Source organism: Hylobates moloch, unplaced genomic scaffold (assembly GCF_009828535.3).
Source record: "Hylobates moloch isolate HMO894 unplaced genomic scaffold, HMol_V3 SCAFFOLD_13, whole genome shotgun sequence".
Lineage (NCBI taxonomy): Eukaryota > Metazoa > Chordata > Mammalia > Primates > Hylobatidae > Hylobates > Hylobates moloch.
In genome coordinates, this window is record NW_026652288.1 from 43,166,784 (window position 1) to 43,186,383 (window position 19,600).

Below are 19,600 nucleotides of genomic sequence, written 5' to 3' on the forward strand. Positions count from 1 at the left end.
TCAACAGAATATACATTTTTTTCAGCACCACACCACACCTATTCCAAAATTGACCACATAGTTGGAAGTAAAGCTCTCCTCAGCAAATGTAAAAGAACAGAAATTATAACAATCTCTCTCAGACCACAGTGCAATCAAACTAGAACTCAGGATTAAGAAACTCACTCAAAACCGCTCAACTACATGGAAACTGAACAACCTGCTCCTGAATGACTATTGGGTACATAATGAAATGAAGGCAGAAATAAAGATGTTCTTTGAAACCAACGAGAACAAAGACACAACCTACCAGAATCTCTGGGACACATTCAAAGCAGTTTGTAGAGGGAAATTTATAGCACTAAATGCCCACAAGAGAAAACAGGAAAGATCCAAAATTGACACCCTAACATCACAATTAAAAGAACTAGAAAAGCAAGAGCAAACACATTCAAAAGCTAGCAGAAGGCTAGAAATAACTAAAATCAGAGCAGAACTGAAGGAAATAGAGACACAAAAAACCCTTCAAAAAATTAATGAATCCAGGAGCTGGTTTTTTGAGAAGATCAACAAAATTGATGGACCGCTAGCAAGACTAATAAAGAAGAAAAGAGAGAAGAATCAAATAGATGCAATAAAAAATGAAAAAGGGGATATCACCACCGATCCCACAGAAATACAATCTACCATCAGAGAATACTACAAACACCTCTATGCAAATAAACTAGAAAATCTAGAAGAAATGGATAAATTCCTCGACAAATACACCCTCCCAAGACTAAATCAGGAAGAAGTCGAATCTCTGAATAGACCAATAACAGGTTCTGAAATTGTGGCAATAATCAATAGCTTACCAACCAAAAAGAGTCCAGGACCTGATGGATTCACAGCCGAATTCTACCAGAGGTACAAGGAGGAACTGGTACCATTCCTTCTGAAACTATTCCAATCGATAGAAAAAGAGGGAATCCTCCCTAACACATTTTATGAAGCCAGCATCATCCTGATACCAAAGCCAGGCAGAGACACAACCAAAAAAGAGAATTTTAGACCAATATCCTTGATGAACATTGATGCAAAAATCCTCAATAAAATACTGGCAAACCGAATCCAGCAGCACATCAAAAAGCTTATACACCATGATCAAGTGGGCTTCATCCCTGGGAGGCAAGGCTGGTTCAACATACGCAAATCAATAAATGTAATCCAGCATATAAACAGAACCAAAGACAAAAACCACATGATTATCTCAATAGATGCAGAAAAGGCTTTTGACAAAATTCAACAACCCTTCATGCTAAAAACTCTCAATAAATTAGGTATTGATGGGACGTATCTCAAAGTAATAAGAGCTATATACGACAAACCCACAGCCAATATCATACTGAATGGGCAAAAACTGGAAGCATTCCCTCTGAAAACTGGCACAAGACAGGGATGCCCTCTCTCACCGCTCCTGTTCAACATAGTGCTGGAAGTTCTGGCCAGAGCAATCAGGCAGGAGAAGGAAATAAAGGGTATTCAATTAGGAAAAGAGGAAGTCAAACTGTCCCTGTTTGCAGATGACATGATTGTATATCTAGAAAATCCCATTGTCTCAGCCCAAAATCTCCTTAAGCTGATTAGCAACTTCAGCAAAGTCTCAGGATACAAAATCAATGTACAAAAATCACAAGCATTCTTGTACACCAATCACAGACAAACAGAGAGCCAAATCATGAGTGAACTCCCATTCACAATTGCTTCAAAGAGAATCAAATACCTAGGAATCCAACTTACAAGGGATGTGAAGGACCTCTTCAAGGAGAACTACAAACCACTGCTCAATGAAATCAAAGAGGATACAAACAAATGGAAGAACATTCCATGCTCATGGGTTGGAAGAATCAATATCGTGAAAATGGCCATACTGCCCAAAGTAATTTATAGATTCAATGCCATCCCCATCAAGCTACCAATGACTTTCTTCACAGAATTGGAAAAAACTACTTTAAAGTTCATATGGAACCAAAAAAGAGCCCGCATTGCCAAGTCAATCCTAAGCCAAAAGAACAAAGCTGGAGGCTCACTCACTCTTTCACTCCTTTGCCAGCAGGCAGGAGAAAGAGCTGAGGTGAAGTGGATTTCTTCTGTGCCTCATTTCCCAAGAGAACAGGTACATCAGAACAAAAGGAGTGAAAGTCTTAAATAGTCCCAATGATAATAGATTGAAGAAATATTTAGAACTGGCTCCATTACCATAGCTTGTTTGCATTGATAAAAGTCTTATTATTTGCATTATAAAAGTCTTATTAAAAAAGAAAGAAAATGTTTTATTATGAATATTATATACAGAATTAGATATGTGCAGAGCTACCTCTCTTTCTACCATATATAATCACAAAATTAAATATAAGGCTTATGATTTAGCCATCTATAAAAGGCTACATATAATTGGAAGTTTTCTTTCTTATTCTATATAATGGTGCTCCACCTAACATTTGTGAAATGTAGTCATCTCCAGATCATGCAGGAGTGGAAGCTTTATGGATCGTTTACAGATCTACAAATCAACTGCTTTTCTCCTACCACTTGTTTCAATTCATATTGTGACATAGTGTCATTGTGTTAAAAGGGTAGTAGAAGGTAATCCAATTTTTTTCTAATTGTTAGTACTTTTGTCTGAAGTTTTTGTAGGAGCAGAGGGCAAATATAAAACAAGGTTTAGTGTTGTCTAGATCTAAATTATCCAGCCCTCTCCTTTACAAACATCATCATGATTTGGTGGACGCATACATTTCATATTAAATTGCAAAAATTAGATTTATTTTCAATTTAGTATCTAATATATTTTACATTTTAGCTTGGTCAGACTCAAATTTTTAATGGCTTATTTTTTGATATAATATATGTCTTGTTACAGTGGTTCAGTATGAAATCTCACTTTTGGTCATACTATATCACCGTATCATATTTTCCTTAATTTTTTTTCTTTGGGAAAAACAGATTTGGACCCTGGAGGAGATAGATAATAATATAAAACAATAAGCAAATGATAAGGAGAGGAGCACTGAATAAAAAACAGAAATGCAGAGAAAGAATGTAGTTTAGGGTTAAGACTGAAGTGGAAAGAGATACGAAATTTAAATATGGTGGATGCACCCTCCTCAAACTATCTACAGCCACTGAGAAAAGAGTAAAATGCCTCAACAGGGCATGTGAGAATGAAAGACATACCTTTAGCTTTCATTACATACGTTATAGTATTATATGTAATAATATTTATACATTCTCTATGTGTGCATTGAGACTCGATGTTAAGTAAAGTTGAAAAATTTATTTAACTATTATTTGTTGGAATCCAGGATCACATTTGGTTTTTTTGACTTATAAGCCCATGCTCTGAGAGAAGGGCCTTTGAAGAAATAGTAACACCTCTGATTTTTCACATCTTTCTTTAAGTTCAGACTCTCCCATGATTTCTTGTTTATTCTAATGGCATTCCTGTTAGAAAAAAAATAGACAACATTCCCATTTTATAGACAGAAAGGAGGGCAAGAGATTCACTTGTAATAATAGATGCATGGTGATATAGCTTAGCCTCGATCATTTCAGGTATCTTTCTAGGGCTCTGAAAAATCATAAATGATTGCTTTATCTTTGCCTTACAGCATTGTTTTCTGTTTTGAATGTTAGAGCTTGGCACATTGGAATATTGTGTTTCTGGAGAAATCATTTAAATGATAATACATTTCTATTCCATATCCTTTCAATCTGTGGGTGGTAAAGGTATTTGCACAAATCCAACAATTTGGCTGTACACGGCTAGGCATAAAGCAATAGTGCTCCTGAGTTTTTGTGCCCACCAAAATGGCAGTATTGTGGGGAAATGAATGAAAGCATAAAATTTGGGTGAAGGAAGCAGATAATTGTGGTTCTTAAATGAGGCTTGTGTTTGTTGCCAGGAAATCCTTAGAAACCAATGCAGTTTTCTTGGCTAAATCTCCAGGGTTGACTTCTTTACTGAACAGAATTAAGAGCTGGATTCATCACAAAACACTGATATATCAAACTTAATGAGCATTTTAAAACAAATGTTTCAGTTCAGACAAAGTTTAGAAACTGATTTAGGTTTCAAAGTCTGTGTTTTGAAGTTGTCTAAGAAAATATGACCTAGTTAGGCTAATCATCTGACTAACTTGTGAAAATACAACTCTATAAACTTTTGATAATAACTTACAATATAGGAAATGTAAATACTAGTTCTTCAATAGGAATGTTCTGACTCACATAATGTGCCTAGTGAATGTGGCTTAAAATACCATCATGTGATTATACCTGATATATGATGTGAAGTGAAAAGAAAAACTGTAGTAATTAAAATGATTAAAATCAACCACCTCAGTTTCTGGATGATATAACACACAACATACATGATTACATGTATGAGTTACATTATTATCTCCTAATTTGTTACTGTATACCCTTTATATATACAACTTACATATGAGTCTCTTGTGCTTTAATATCCATATATACCTATTTAATCTCTATCAATACCGATGGCACCATCCACCTCAAAGACAATTGCTATTTCAGTAATAACTTGGGTATTCTATATACAGGCATAGTGTTATAAAATTCTAGTCAGGTTAGACATGATTTTGGATAAAAGCAACAATGTAGTCAAACTTGTAGCTCTGGACTTCCTATTTAGTAGGATATTTGTATTAATCTATTTGCAAGAACAAAGAATGGTTTAGTTTTGGAAGATACATTTAATTTCTATAAAAATAAGGAAACTAAAGGAATAATAACAATAAATTGTACTGGTAGAATGCTTTACATTTACAAAACTGTTACCTATTTGTTGACCTCATTTGAAAATTAACTTTCATAATCTACGCTCGCTTTGGTATCTTTAACTCCTCCCTTTCTTTTGGCTCCCTTGTCTTGTTTAAATCTCTCTAGCCACCACTCCATCTTCACTTCCCTTCTCTGCGTGTTTCTTGCCACCACTCCATCTTCACTTCCCTTCTCTGCGTGTTTCTTGCCACCACTCCATCTTCACTTCCCTTCTCTGCGTGTTTCTTGAAAGAGTAATCTAGTCTTTGTTTCCATTTCTTCATCTCCCACTCATTCTTCTCACTTCTTCTATCGCTCCACCAATATGTACTGTTCTTCACATCTTCATTTCTAGTTGTTGAATATAAGGAAATTTTTTAAAATTAAAAGAAGTAATAAAACTTCTCCATTAAAAAACTCACCTCTTTTATTCTGATTATAAAATACACTTGTTTCTTCATTCTACATCTCTTGATGTTCCATGATCCAGGTGATGTTCTACGTGCTAGAGCAGTGACTTACAGGCAGAATCTCTGCTCTCATGGAAATTACATTTTAATGGGAAGAAGGAGAAAATAGACACTTATACAAACGTATAAAGTAGTGAATAGAATAATTTTAGATTAGAATAAATAGAGAAAATGCTACAGGCTATTTGGAGAGAGAGAGAGAGAGAGAGAGAGAGAGAGGGTCTCTCTGGACTCTGGAGGGCAGGATGGTTAATCTCTGTGAAGGTGATTATGAAAAGCAGACCACTACACAAAGACAGGTGGGAGAACCTTCATGGCAGAATTAAGGTCCATGCCACTGTAACTAGTTAACACCAAGTTTGTCCGATATTTAGATCAATGTAAAGAATTTTCCAAAAAAGACTTAAAAAATATATTCCCTTATGTGATCTCTATTTCCACAGAAGTTTCTTAGGCTCAAGGGGAGGCCAGGTGGTTGGATTCTAAGCCTCCACTTTTATCTTTTATATACATCTCCTTTATACTATCTCTTTTATTCCTCCCTTTTTTCCTTCCAGGTTTTTGTTTATAGACCAGTTAAACTTACTTTCTGTTTTCATGGGGAAATGATTTTTCTCATAGCATAACAGTTTTTTATTTCTTGCTTTTTAACAATTAAATGTACTTTTTTTTTTTTTTTTTGAGATGGAGTCTTCCTCTGTTGCCCAGGCTGGAGTGCAGTGGCGCAATCTCAGCTCACTGCAAACTCTGCCTCCCCGGTTCACGCCATTCTCCTGCCTCAGCCTCCCGAGTAGCTGGGACTACAGGCGCCCACCACCACGCCCGGCTAATTTTTTGTATTTTTAGTAGAGACGGGGTTTAACGTGTTAGCCAGGATGGTCTAGATCTCCTGACCTTGTGATCCACCCACCTCGGCCTCCCAAAGTGCTGGGATTACAGGCATGAGCCACTGCACCTGGCCAATTAAATGTACTTTTAACATTAGTGGGATGAGAAGCATTTCAAATAATCCAAAAGTCTAAACTTCCGTGTACATAAGTGAAATATGTAACAGAAGAGAAGAGTGGGAGAAAGTCCAGGAGATTTAATTGTCAGTCCTCCACTTCGACAGCTTTTCACTTCAGCATCCTTCACTGCCAAGGTTACCATTTCTCAGTTTTCCTCGTTTCCCTTGTGCTCCTTGCAAGCTGCTGCTGCCTGGGAGCGATTTCAAGGTTTCCTCCTCTATGTGTATTTTCCTTCGGTTTCCAGTTTCTTTTCACTGTTTTTGCTGTTGCAAAATTCACTTAAATTTTGCCGTTTTCCCAAATGAATGTGGCAGTTTTTTCTTTCTTTCTTTTTTTTTTTTTGTGTTGGAGCCAGGACCACATTCAGTATTTCTGTGGTGGGAAATTTTATACTGAGACCTGGTGGCTAGCAAATAGAGAAAGAAGGCAATGTCCCTCCTTTTGTGCTGTCATGCAAAGTAAAGAAGAAATGTACATTCAGCTTTTTTCCTTTAGGTGTTTTTCTCTGGTATTGCCCGTTTGTCAAAAATCTGGATCACTCTCTTATGTTTCACGTTGTTCAAACTTGATTGTTATTTAAACATCAGAATAAAACACATTCAAGATTGGATTTCATTTTTCTCTTTTCCTTCTCAGTTTGCTCTGTCTTGTTTCACCGCCCCCCACTCTTTTTCACTTCCTGTTTGTCGTCTAGAGAAATGACACATACTTGCTTCCTCTTCATGTTAACCACTATGCAATATATGTGGCTGTAAGGCACCACCAACATTCAATAAGTACTTATTTACCAGCTATTAAGCTAGACTTTGGATGAGTCCTACAGATTCACAAATGTATGGGGCACAGTTGCTGTCTTTAGGAATCTTATATGAGAATAATGGTTGAATATAAGTAGGTGGATTATAATATGGTATGGCAAGTGGCTGTTGTGCAGAATGAAGGGCACTCAACACGGTCTTGGGCAAATCCTATAGGAGGAATTCTAACCTGCCCTTCTGCTAGTGAGTAGAAGTTACCCATTTTGAAGAGTAGGTGGGAATGGAGGGTATAGCTAACATCTTTCAGGTGGCATGGGGGGTAAGATTTAGCTGGAAGTCATTGGAGAAATTTTCTAGGGTTAAAAATAGAGCATGAGTGTGTGTGGAGAGAAAGATGGGACAAAATGGCATAAAATGAGATTAGAGACATAAAGGATCAAAGCTTAAAAAAATATTCTGCTGTAGGATTTTTATACCCTACTAAGAATGATGGTCTTCTGTTCTGAACAGAGAAAGGAATCATGTTAAGGTTTTAACCAAGTATGTTTCATGCTCATAAAGACATATTTGGCCATAGCATAGAGAATGCATTACATTCAGTCAACAATATTTATCAGGCACTTACTAAATACTGCAAATATAGTTGTGAAAAAGACAGACATAGGAGGGCAATTTGGTGGCAGATGTCCAGTTAGGATGCTGTGGCCAGTGAGAAAGTTTGGTGGTCCATATTGCAGTGTTGCAGTAGTAATAGGTATGTGAATATACATTTAAGAGATATTCTGGAGATAGTCTTGACAGAACTGGTAATTAACTGGACAGGAGTGACGGTGTTATGAAAAGGAGAAAATACCAGTCCTTACAGCCTTCCAAATGTTGACCTGCGTTCTCCTTTCTTTCTTTACTTTGACAGCCTGGCAACTTTGTGGGTGTTTCTGTTTCCATATGTCTAGTTGTCAGTTTGACCAGCTGTCAGTTCTGTCATCCCATTGGGTGGGTGCACAATGGTATGGAAAAATGATGGGTCATTGCCCTTGTAGCAGAGGCCACGTGCTAAGGAGAAGCTATTATCAAGAATTATGCTAAGCAGCTCTTCCTGTCAGATGAGTTTCCCTGTTCATTCTGTTATATGATATGCAGTACAGTAAGGTTGCAGGGATTAGATGCAGAGGGGAGTCAGGATGGTTGAAAAATTGTAGAAAAAAAGAGAAGATTCTTAAAACAAATAGTAGGAGTGCTGAGAGAGGAAACAAAGGCAATAGAATGGAAGATTTAAAATCACATTTGGTTTACTGAGAATAAGTTCCAAACCAGGTTATTGTTAGAGCTCAATATTTCTCTAAGAGGCTTCCCAAGGACACTAGTGTGCTGTATTACACTGTGGAGGAGGTTCTTGGAAAATGTTTCTAAAAGGCGTATTTGGCAATATGCTTCTTGTTAAAAAAATCTAGTTAAATTGGTTGAACTCAGAATGTTACAAATATATTTCCCCCCTTTATTTTTCACGAGTACTTTAATAACAGTCTGTGGAACTGGTGCCTCACGGAATGAATTTAGGAAAATGCTAGTCTGACTGAGTAATGATTATAGTAATGGTTAGCATTTGTTGAGCATTTATTATTTGCTATGCATAGTGTTAAACCTTTTACACAGACTATTTCATTTAATCTTCATACCAACAACACTGTTAGGTACATATTATTATCTTCATCTTACTGACAATGAAAATAATATGAATTATTAAGTAATTTGTTCAAAGTCATATAGTCAGCAGGAAGCCTGGTTTTAAACCCAAACAGTCTGATCTAAAAGCTCAAATACCTATCTTCTTACATGTTATCTTTGACATGTCGTGAGGCTAAGGTCCACGGAGAGTTTACAGCTGTTGGTGCTACTGAAACTCCCTTCAATCATCTCACGAATTAGCCTTCCAAACACTTAAGGATCAAACATATACAAATGACTCACTATTCTCTAATATCATAGCCGTTGAATCCTTAGTACGTGCTTGTCAGTGGGCCAGGAATTTCACATACATTATCCTATGCTACAGTAGAAGAAAGTGCAGCAGGAGATCCAGAAATTTGCAGAAGAAACTGAAGCAGGTGACCCAAAAAAAGTAGTCAGGTAAAGGCCACATAATTAGAAGCCATTAAAGTTTGGACTCAAACCCCGGTATTCTGACTTAGAAGTTCATGTTTTTATTCTTACAATATTGCCATCTAAACATTTGAAGTAATCCCTATAACCTCAAGCTAAGAAATATTAACATATATCTATATTAAAATATGTAATATATAATTTATTTTTTCATGCATTTAGTCATACATGAAAAAATGTCAAGGACTCCTCTTTGAAATTGTATCGCCACCTGTTCTACCTTTGAGTCACATTTTTGGAGATAGAATGTTTTGGAGGTAAAAATGTACAAAAAAGGGTAACCTAGAATATACAAGAGGAAAAGGAATCAGGCTGCATCAGCAAATGACCCCAGGAAATTGCTTTAAAAGCAGGGCAGGCAAGAATCTTCAGGTCAAGCACAGTGGAGTTCAGTATAGGATCTGAATCAGAAAGTCACAGGGTGACAGACGTATATTTAATCTCCCTCATAAATAAATGGAGATGGACTTGATTTCATATCAGTTTTGCTTATCCCCCAGTGATTGATGCAAGAATTTTAGAATTAGACAATTCTGGGTTTGTATTTTTACTCTGTCATTAAATGTGGCCCAGGCAAGTATCCAAATTTCCTCATCTACAAAATGGGGCTGGATATACCTACAGGCCAAATTTGTTCTTCAGAACAAATGAAAGAATGTTGTAGAAAGTGCTGGAGAAAGTAAGTTCTGAACTTTTATTATAGGTAGCTATTATTTTGTTATAACATTTTTTGCTTTTTTTAGTTTTATGAGTTCAACATGAAAATGTTGATTTGGTATTTTTCATTCTGCTTTTTCATTTTTCTCCTACCTCTGGGAACTTACATCAAGGTGGAGTCCAACAATATTGTGTCACCTGTAGTGGAGTTGTGCACATTAGGGGGATCAGGTTACTTTTCAGTAAGAAATGTGTATAACCAGGTGATTTTTAAAAAGCACATTAGGAATAATAGATTTGAAGTGAGCATATTCTGTGCAGGAATTCATCTAAGCAATTATAACTAAACTGTTGCACTCTGCATTTGACTTGGCAATTGTTAGGAAAAAAGTAAAATAATAAGGCATTTATTTAGAGGTTATCCAAATGACCGTGCCTTGGGTTTTGTTAATAAACTAAATCCATGTTTATATGGAGAGAAATATGATAATATTTCCAAACTGATTTAGGCTATGGTTAAGTGGATGAAGACTGACTGAGGCAGGGCTTTGCTTATTTCTTGCATCATATCAAGGTACTTTGGAAAACGCTTATTTTCTCTGATCATCATTGGTATACAGTGAACAGCATTTTAAATACAAGAAATACAGTTTTCAGGAGTTGAAGGGGTTAAAGTATAGTGGAAGGCTTTAAATGTAGCACAATCATAATGGAAAAGCTATGAGTTTGCATATTTATGATTTTTATTATTTTTTTATTTGCAGGATGAGTAAGAGATACTTACAGAAAGCAACAAAAGGAAAACTGCTAATAATAATATTTATTGTAACCTTGTGGGGGAAAGTTGTATCCAGTGCAAACCATCATAAAGGTAAGCTTTTCTGTTTTTTTTTTTTTCAACTATATGTGGATGATGACTACCCTTAACACAGATTGTTATGTTTTGCCTCCACAGGTGTGTTAAATTTTACTAGGTATAGATTCTCCCCTTGGCAGTTTTCTTTAAGTAATAATGCAGTGTTATCTTTAAGATGGCTTTGATAGAGAAAGATGATATTTTCAGGATTAATGCCATTTCTGTAAATAGTGTTCAAAGAATATGGAAATATAACCCTGCCTTTCCTTCCCTTTTTACCTAATGCTAAATGATGAGTTAATGGGTGCAGCACACCAACATGGCACATGTGTACATATGTAACAAACCTGCACGTTGTGCACATGTATCCTAAAACTTAAAGTATAATAAAATAAAATAAAATAAAATTTACCCTGGCTTTTAAAGGAAAAAAAATAAAAAAAATAAAAAATTGAGTTGGTATATAATAAAGATAAGTTTCAGATTGCACTTATCCTGGTAAAGGAAGTGTCTGTAATGATATGTATATTAATAATATGTCTATATGTAAATTTTCTTTCAATGTTTTTTTGTGGGTCATGATTCTTTATGTCAGAGGACCACTTTGACCACCACTTGAACACTGCCCAGTATTCAGCAGGCTCAATTCTGCCACTGACCGGAGTGAGAATATTTGCTCTATACATATGTGTTAAGCTTGACAACTCACAATTACGTTCTTCCTGACCTCTTTCTTGGCCATAAGACTCAATATAATGAATAACTACTTTTTCCATGGGGCTGTTTCTGAACTGTCCCTATCATAATCAAGTATTCATAACCTGAGAAATCAATTTAGATTTTTCTGTAAAATATGATTTTATAATTTAGTTCTCTGCCCACTATAAACTCTAGAGACTAACAACTAAGTTTCTCATTCTATTTTTGGGTGAAGGGGGAATTAAGACTGGTTTGAATTGTGTAACACTTAAATTAGTTACACATGTCCACTTAATTAGCATTACATGGAACATTAACACCAGGGAGAGAAAAGACATGGTGTGTGGGACTGACACTTATAAGACTAATCTCTTCCCCCTGTATTTAAAATCAAAAAGGGACATCTTGCAAAATACAATTTTATGAAGAGTTTCTTCATATTTCGTTATCCTGTTTTCTACCCACAGTATGTTTTCGTGTGTGAATATATATTCATATATTTTTTCTTCTCCTTTTCTTTAATACAGCACACTGATCCACAAATCAGACTTTAAATTCTCTTTAATAATTTTTATCAGTGTAAAATTAAAAAGATGAGGAGGACATTCCCTGTGGTCTCAAATTGGCAACAATCAACCAGACCAAAGAACGAAGTAGTATTAAATACTCATCTTTTAAAAGAGCTGCAATCCAGTAGGGCCAAGCCCTGCCTTGGACTTAACAAGAAAACACACCCCATCCTCATTATTCTGATGGTCACCTTAGTGCCCCTTCCCAGCTTATGAAAGAAGAATTGGAGGAGTGGGGGATCATAGGTACTGTGGGTTTCAGCCTAACACAGAAAGTGTTCATGATAAAGATACTTTCTCCTGTCCAAAGCCAAATGATGGGGTCTCTTAGAGAATCACTCATAAAGACTCACAGTGTGTATTGCATACTATTGTTAAAGCTACTTTAAGACATTTAAATTGTGTTATGTTCTATGCTAACTCTGAAACTAAGATCTTTTCTTTTGGCCAAGAAAATAGTCCTTGAACATAAGAAATTACACATCGTGTCAGAAAACTCAAATTGTCAGACCTGGTACATCACAGAAGACAGAGTTTTTTTGTTGTTTTGCTTTTCCCTTTCCACACTGCCACTGATATTTTGGATGAAGATTTTATGAAAGTTTTCTCCCCTCCTCCATCTTTCTTCCTTTTGTTCTTTTTTCTTTCTTTTCTTTATATTTTCTGTACAAAATATCCTTTTTGTTTTGAGCTATTTTACACATAAAATAATAAGTATTGTGTATATGTAAGTTGTAGCGCATGTTCATAAAATGATTACTAGTGTGCTTACCATCCAAGAAAGGCTGGGCTGCTGTCTCCCTAGGTACAAAGCCCAGACTTTGGAGACCCCTTTGGTGTATCTGACCTGTGGAAGGATATAGTTACGTTCTAAATGGTTAAAGTAAGAACCTAGGATCCTTTCCACCTCATTTCAAAGGAGCAAAAGATTTTTCTCTCCTTTCAGGATGGGGAGGGGAATGATTGTCTCTCTCCTGTATATAAATGAAAATAATCCATTGTTCACTGTCAGTCATCTGTGGAATGTTTGGCTACAATGTAGGACACTTGGCTTGGCTTTCATCAGGGTTAAGGCTTAGGGCAAGGCAGGCCAGTTCACTTTCTATTTATTGTGAGTTAATTAGTAAGAAATCAGTTTCTGATCCAGAACACCTTGGTGAGCATTCAAGATAAAAGTAATAAAGGTGAATATTAGAAATTCAACAGCACTCAAGAGCATTACAGATGTCAACTCATTTAATCTCATAACCATCTATGTGGTAGATACTTTTTTTTTTTTTTTTGAGACGGAGTCTCACTCTGTCACCCAGGCTGGACTGCAGTGGCGTGATTTCGGCTCACTGCAACCTCCGCCTCCCGGGTTCATGCCATTCTCCTGCCTCAGCCTCCCGAGTAGCTGGGACTACAGGCGCCCGGCACCATGCCCAGATAATTTTTTTTTGTATTTTCAGTAGAGACGGGGTTTCACCATGTTAGCCAGGAAGGTCTCGATCTCCTGACCTCGTGATCCGCCCACCTTGGCCTCCTAAAGTGCTGGGAATCTGCAAGCTTTTGATAGCTTTTTGTTTTCACTCATGTTTTCAGGTTTCTCTTTTTATATCTTACTACATATATAGTAATAGAAATATACGGTGTATATATATATATATATATAGAAATATATACCATATATTTCTATATAGTATATGTAGGTATATATATAGGTATATATATATAGAAATATACATATTTCTATCTGATGATCCTATTTTATGCAATTTTGTGTTTTCCTCCTAGTGACTTTCACTCATGGTAATTTATTTATTTTAGGGCTTCTGATTTTTAAGAAAAATTTTGTGAGCTGATGTTCATCAGAATTGTATTTGTAAGAATTTTAAGGCCTGTCATTATAATGTATTATTTCAGAGGCAATTTGCATATGACATGAGTCTTAGGCAGGGTTTTCTGGAAGCAGAGCCAAGTCAGGAATTCTTGTTTACGTTATTTATTGAAAGAGTGCTCTCAGGAGAATGACATCAAGTGAAGCAGTCTAGAGCAGGAGATAAAAACTAAGCACAAATAGAGTCTCAGATGGAGAATCGCCCAATCTGCTCCCATGGGGAGTCTCTGAGGCATGAATTGCTCCACAGAGATGGTCCCTCCTTGGCCTTGTCTACCCTTGTGTCCACTGGCCATTAGCTACTGGCCTGTTCCCCATGGTAAGGAGTGGCCTCTCTTGGGAAGTGGCTCATCTTTAGCAGAAGATAAGTCTCTAAAGAAGGGGGCACCTCATAGGTGGGAATTGAACAATGAGAACACATGGATACAGGAAGGGGAACATCACACACCGGGGAGTGTTGTGGGGTGGGGGTACGGGGGAGGGATAGCATTAGGAGATATACCTAATGCTAAATGACGAGTTAATGGGTGCAGCACACCAACATGGCACATGTATACATATGCAAGAAACCTGCACGTTGTGCACATGTACCCTAAAACTTAAAGTATAATACTAATAAAATAATTAAAAAAGGGGGGCATCTGTGAACTGTGATCAGAGAACATTCACAGCAAGTGGAGGAAAGGTGCACAGCCCTAAAAGATTTTGGTAGTGTATCAACAGCGACATTCCACTGCAGTCTACTCGTCACAGCCCTCAGATCCACCTGCTTCTCGCTGAAGATCTCTCCATCCAGGCAAAACTTATTCAAGATTCTGATTGGTCAGAATTTCCAAGAAGACTTACTTGAAGAGGAATCGTAAGAATCCCACTAATGCAGTTGGTGCTCATGGTCTGTCCACCCTACCCCCAGCCATTCTAGATTTTCCTCTCTTTTTGCTAGCACTTCTACTCACGTAGGAGGCTTTCCTAATGTTTTACTAAGAGTTCTGAGCCCCGGGTTACCATTCTTTTGCTGCTGTACTTATACATTGGTAGTTATAACTGGGCACGGGAATGCCACAAGATGCCCCAGTGGATCATCTAAGTACCTAATATATTCCTCTCTGCCTCTAGTGCACAGCAGTTGCCCTCTTCCTCATGGTCATCAGGGACCTTTACGTTTACCCCATCAACATTGGACTCTTTTTCTCTCTCTCTCTCTGGTCTATCAGTATAAGGAGCACAGACTGATTGATGATCAGGCAACAGCTGTAGCTCTGTGTTTAGTGGCACTGTTACTGTTTCCACTGGTAAACTTATCCCCTTTCTGGAAACAAGTTCTCCTAGACCCATAGCATAGTATATTGGTCATTTCAGTTGGATATTTCTCATGGGAAAGTTGTTTGTTTACTTATTGATTTTTGAGTAGCTACATTAAGGCCTGAGAATATAGCAGGTACAGAAAAGAGACAAAAATTTTGTTTTCATGGGATGTTTATTCTAGAAGTGGAAAAATAGGTAATAAGAAAAACACATAAAATGGGATGTTTTATGATATAAATGCTCTGGAAAATATATGAAGGAAGAAAGCATATAGGAAGTATTCAGGAGGGAATATAATTTTAAATAGGCCTTTGGGTAAGATCTAAAGTTTCCAGTAGAGTCAGCCAGTGGAGTATTCAGGGAAAGGATGCTCCAGGCAAAGCAGCAATAGGTATGAATGCTTTCAAGCACGCCCATAGATAATTAGAAATAGCAAGGAGGATGGTGTGCATAGAGAGAATATTTAAGGGAGAGAGTGGTAGATAGGTCATTATGGAACAAGTAAATGTAGAAGATGAAAGAACCAAATAAATACCTCTACCGAAATACAAGTACAATAATATCCTGCTGTCAAGAGCCACCAATGGATAACTGTATTACTCTGTTTTCTGAACATGATGTAGGAACACTGTAGAAATCCAGAATATTTGGATTTGAAAAAATGGGTATCTAAAAATCAGAAATTGTTGTCATCTTCTTAATAAAACCTATGTGCTTTGAGAACTAACAGTCCCTCACATACAGAGAAATAAGTTTACTGCTCAAACTGCCATGGAAAGATTCTGCCCTGAATTCTTAGAATTATATTGAGCTGGGCATTTCGGAAGGGATTAAGTCAGAGTATTGTGACAGCCAGTCAGAAAGAATGAGCAGTCTTTCCCCCTTGGAAGCAATTACATTAGGTGCAGCTTCTGATACTGGGGATCAGAGAGCAAACATTTTAGGTTAGGACTCCAAGTTCCCAACAGAAAAATATAGTCATTAATCTTAGAAGGCTAATATGTTTTCTTGTCTTTTCTTTCCTTACCCATCACATCCAAACTAAATCTCTGGAGAATGAGTCATCATTGGGTTTGGGGGTTGGAAAAGAATTTTTATTTTGTTTGAAAAAGATACACACGGGTGAGTTATACCCATGAAAAAAAGGAGCCTAAAAAAGTTAGTTTGATTAGCCAAGGTTGAATATGTGTTATCCTCATTGTAATACAAGCTAATTACTGGTCTGAATGAGAACTTTTGATTGAATGGATCTTTTTCAAAGAAAAACAAAATTTTTAAATTTTATTTTATTTTTAATTGATTTGTGATAATTGTACTTATTTACGGAGTACATTGTGATGTTTTTCATTACATGTATACAGTGTGGTAATAACCAAATTTTAAAATAAAGATGATTTTTAGTTCAAAACCTGGGAGACATAGCCATAAGTTTTTTTTGGCAGATCTTCATTTTTTGTTGATTCATTTGATAGTTTATTCATTTATCCAACCAACTATCCATGAAATATATGGTGATTGTCTGTTAAGTGTTGGGCTTTAAGTCAAATTCTGGAGATACAAAAGTGAGCACGTTGGGCACAATGGCTTATTCCTATAATCCCAGCACTTTGGGAAGCAGAGATGAAAGGATCACTTGAAGCCAGGAGTTTGAGACCAGCCTGGGCAACAAAGTGAGAGCCCATTTCTAAGAAAAATGATTTAAAAAATTATCCAGGTATGATATCCTGTAGTCCTAGCCTATAGTCCCAGCTACTCGGGAGGTTGACGCGGGAGGATTGCTTTCAAGATTGCAGTGAGCTAGGATCATGCCATTGCACTCCAGCCTGAGTGACAGAGCCAGATCCTTTCTTTAAAAAAAAAAAAAAAAAAGCGAGGCCAGGCACGGTGGCCCATGCCTGTAATCCCAGCACTTAGGGAGCCAGAAGCCGGTGGATCACTTGAGGCCAGGATTTCGAGACCAGCCTGGCCAACATGGCGAAACCTCATCTCTACTAAAAAATACAAAAATTAGCCAGGCATGGTGGCATGTGCCGCTAATCCCAGTTACTCTGGAGGCTAAAGTGGGAGAATCGCTTGAACCCAGGAGGCAGAGGTTGCAGTGAGACAAGACTGCACCACTGCACTCCAGCCTGAGTGATGGAGGGAGACTCTGCCAAAGAAAACAAAACAGAAGTGAGCAAAACAGACATGCCTCATATCCTAGTGGCACTTACAGTATATTGAAGGAGAAAAACATTAATCAGATAATAACACAAATAGTTAATTACAAATGGTATTAAAGTGCTGTGAAGATAAAATTTCAGGATAAGAGTATATAAACTGTGAAATGGATAGGGTACAGTTTCAGGGAAGACTGCTAGGGAGGAGACATTGGAGCTGAGATCTGAATGAAGACAGAGGAAGGGCTAGACATCCAGGCAAGAGCAGCAGCCTATGCCAAGCTACTAAGACATGAAGGAAAGAATTCACTGGAGCTGAAATAAGATTGCTCTGACTGGAGAGCAGAGAGCAGAGAGCAAAGAGGATGGTGGTGCACGGTTAGCCTGGGGAGGTGGCTGGGACAGATCCTTTGGGGAAATATTCAGAATTCTGATTTTCTTATAGTTTAAATTGTTTGATCCGATTTAGCCTAGGATATTAGTAGGATCTCGGGCTGGCTTGCAGCTATTAGGATGTACACCAAAGTTTAAGAGCACTGATTTATAATTCATAGTGTTTTTCTTGTTGATAAAAACAATTGGATTAATGTCCTAAGAGAAAGAAAAATAACTAGAACATAAACTGACTGTATTCTGGACTTTTAATGATACATTTTTATTATGTATTTTATTGAATTTTCAAAGTAATATATATTTATTTGAGAAACTTTGGAAAGAAAGAAAAATACCAAGAAGAGAAATCAAGTTACTCATAATTTTTCCATGCAGAAATTATTAAACAACATTTGGACACCTTTTCATCTGGTTTGATTCATAAACATGTTATACATATTTGAGAGCATGCTGTTCATTAATTATTTTATGTATTCATACATTTATTGACAAAGACTAGTTGTGAGAGATTATGTTGCCCTGAGTTAGTGATTCTGTTTTAAACCATGCAGGCAGAGTTGGTAGTTTCTAAGAGTTATGCTTTCCTAACTTGATTCTTTTCTCCTCTTTTTTATGTTAAAATATTTCATGCTTATATAATAGTAAATAAAACACCCACATATTATGAAAAATAAATATAAAGCAAATTACTGTGCAATTATCAACCAGGAAAATAAATAGAATGTTGTCAGCTCCGCAGAGTCACTGAATACAACCCCTCTGTGGGACAAGTATAATAATAATAATAATAATAAAATTTTGTTCACATGTAATAATATTTTTTTCAATATTTAGTACAAATGAGAATTTTGGGTGTCAAAAAGAATGAAATGGTTAGGTGTGTATCATTCAACATCCAGTCAGGAAAATTGCAGTCGTGGTAGGGCAGTTTAAAACAGGAAATTGGTGACAAAAGTGTTGAATGGGCAGGAAAGGAAATAAGGAAGCGTGATAACATCACCAGACACTTGTAGCTTCAGAAAGCTGTTCCTGCCCCTACAGGTGGAAGAGCAAGGAGCAACACAATGTTACACAGGGCTCGTGATTGTGCACACTGCAGGGTCTGCCAAAGCCCTCCTGTGATTTGGGAATCACTTCCATGGCCACTGAGCAGGAAACCAGGAGCCAATTCTCTCATGATACTACAAGAGCTGCCTGAGAGGCTGAATGCTTCCAACACTGCTAGACTCTCTGCTAATGCTGTTAAAGCCCATGGGCATCCATACTATCCTACCTTACCACTTCTGAAGCCAGAAGCAGGAAAAAAATAGATGGCTTCTTTCTTCCCTGGGTCTTTTTTTTTTTTTCCCTGGGTCTTTCTTAACGAAAATGCCATCTTCCAAGACGCAGACTCCAAGACAGAATTCAACACACCAGAGATTTATGGGTAGAAACACCTTTGCAGTATAAAGAGAGGAGGTGCAGGAGAAGGAGGGGGTGAACCTTCAGACTATGAGGGTCTGACACCCATGAAAGAAGAGAAGGAAGGAAGGAGGATTGAATAGGAAGAGCCTAGAACTTCAGCATAGTTTTGAAAAAGTCTCATTCAGGCCAGTTGGGAATCCCTGAGAAAAGGTTGCCATTAGAATCTAACTAGAAACCAGCTGGCAAAGCAGCCTGGGAAATCTCATCTAAGCTTCCAGCTCCGTTCAATACAGAGAGGGATATAGAAAGGTAAATGTTTTAGAAGAAAATGACAAATATTTGCCACAAGAATATTTCTACATATTGTCTAATTACTTTTTATTTCCTTGCAGAAGTATATAAAGCTTCCCCTCTCACCACTCTGAAAATACTGGCTGGCTACTAATTAAAAAAAAAATTAAATTGAATATCTTTATTAAAT

The 19,600-nt window shown here is 37.0% G+C and overlaps 1 protein-coding gene across 1 annotated transcript in view; it reads left to right on the forward strand.

Moving 5' to 3' along the window:
- TAFA2 (TAFA chemokine like family member 2) overlaps positions 1-19,600 on the forward strand; it is a 578,950-nt gene that overhangs the window by 408,290 nt on the left and 151,060 nt on the right. The window contains exon 3 of the mRNA XM_032173196.2: positions 10,620-10,726. Coding sequence (XP_032029087.2) covers positions 10,620-10,726 — 107 coding nt within the window. The remainder of the gene's footprint in view (positions 1-10,619; positions 10,727-19,600) is intronic.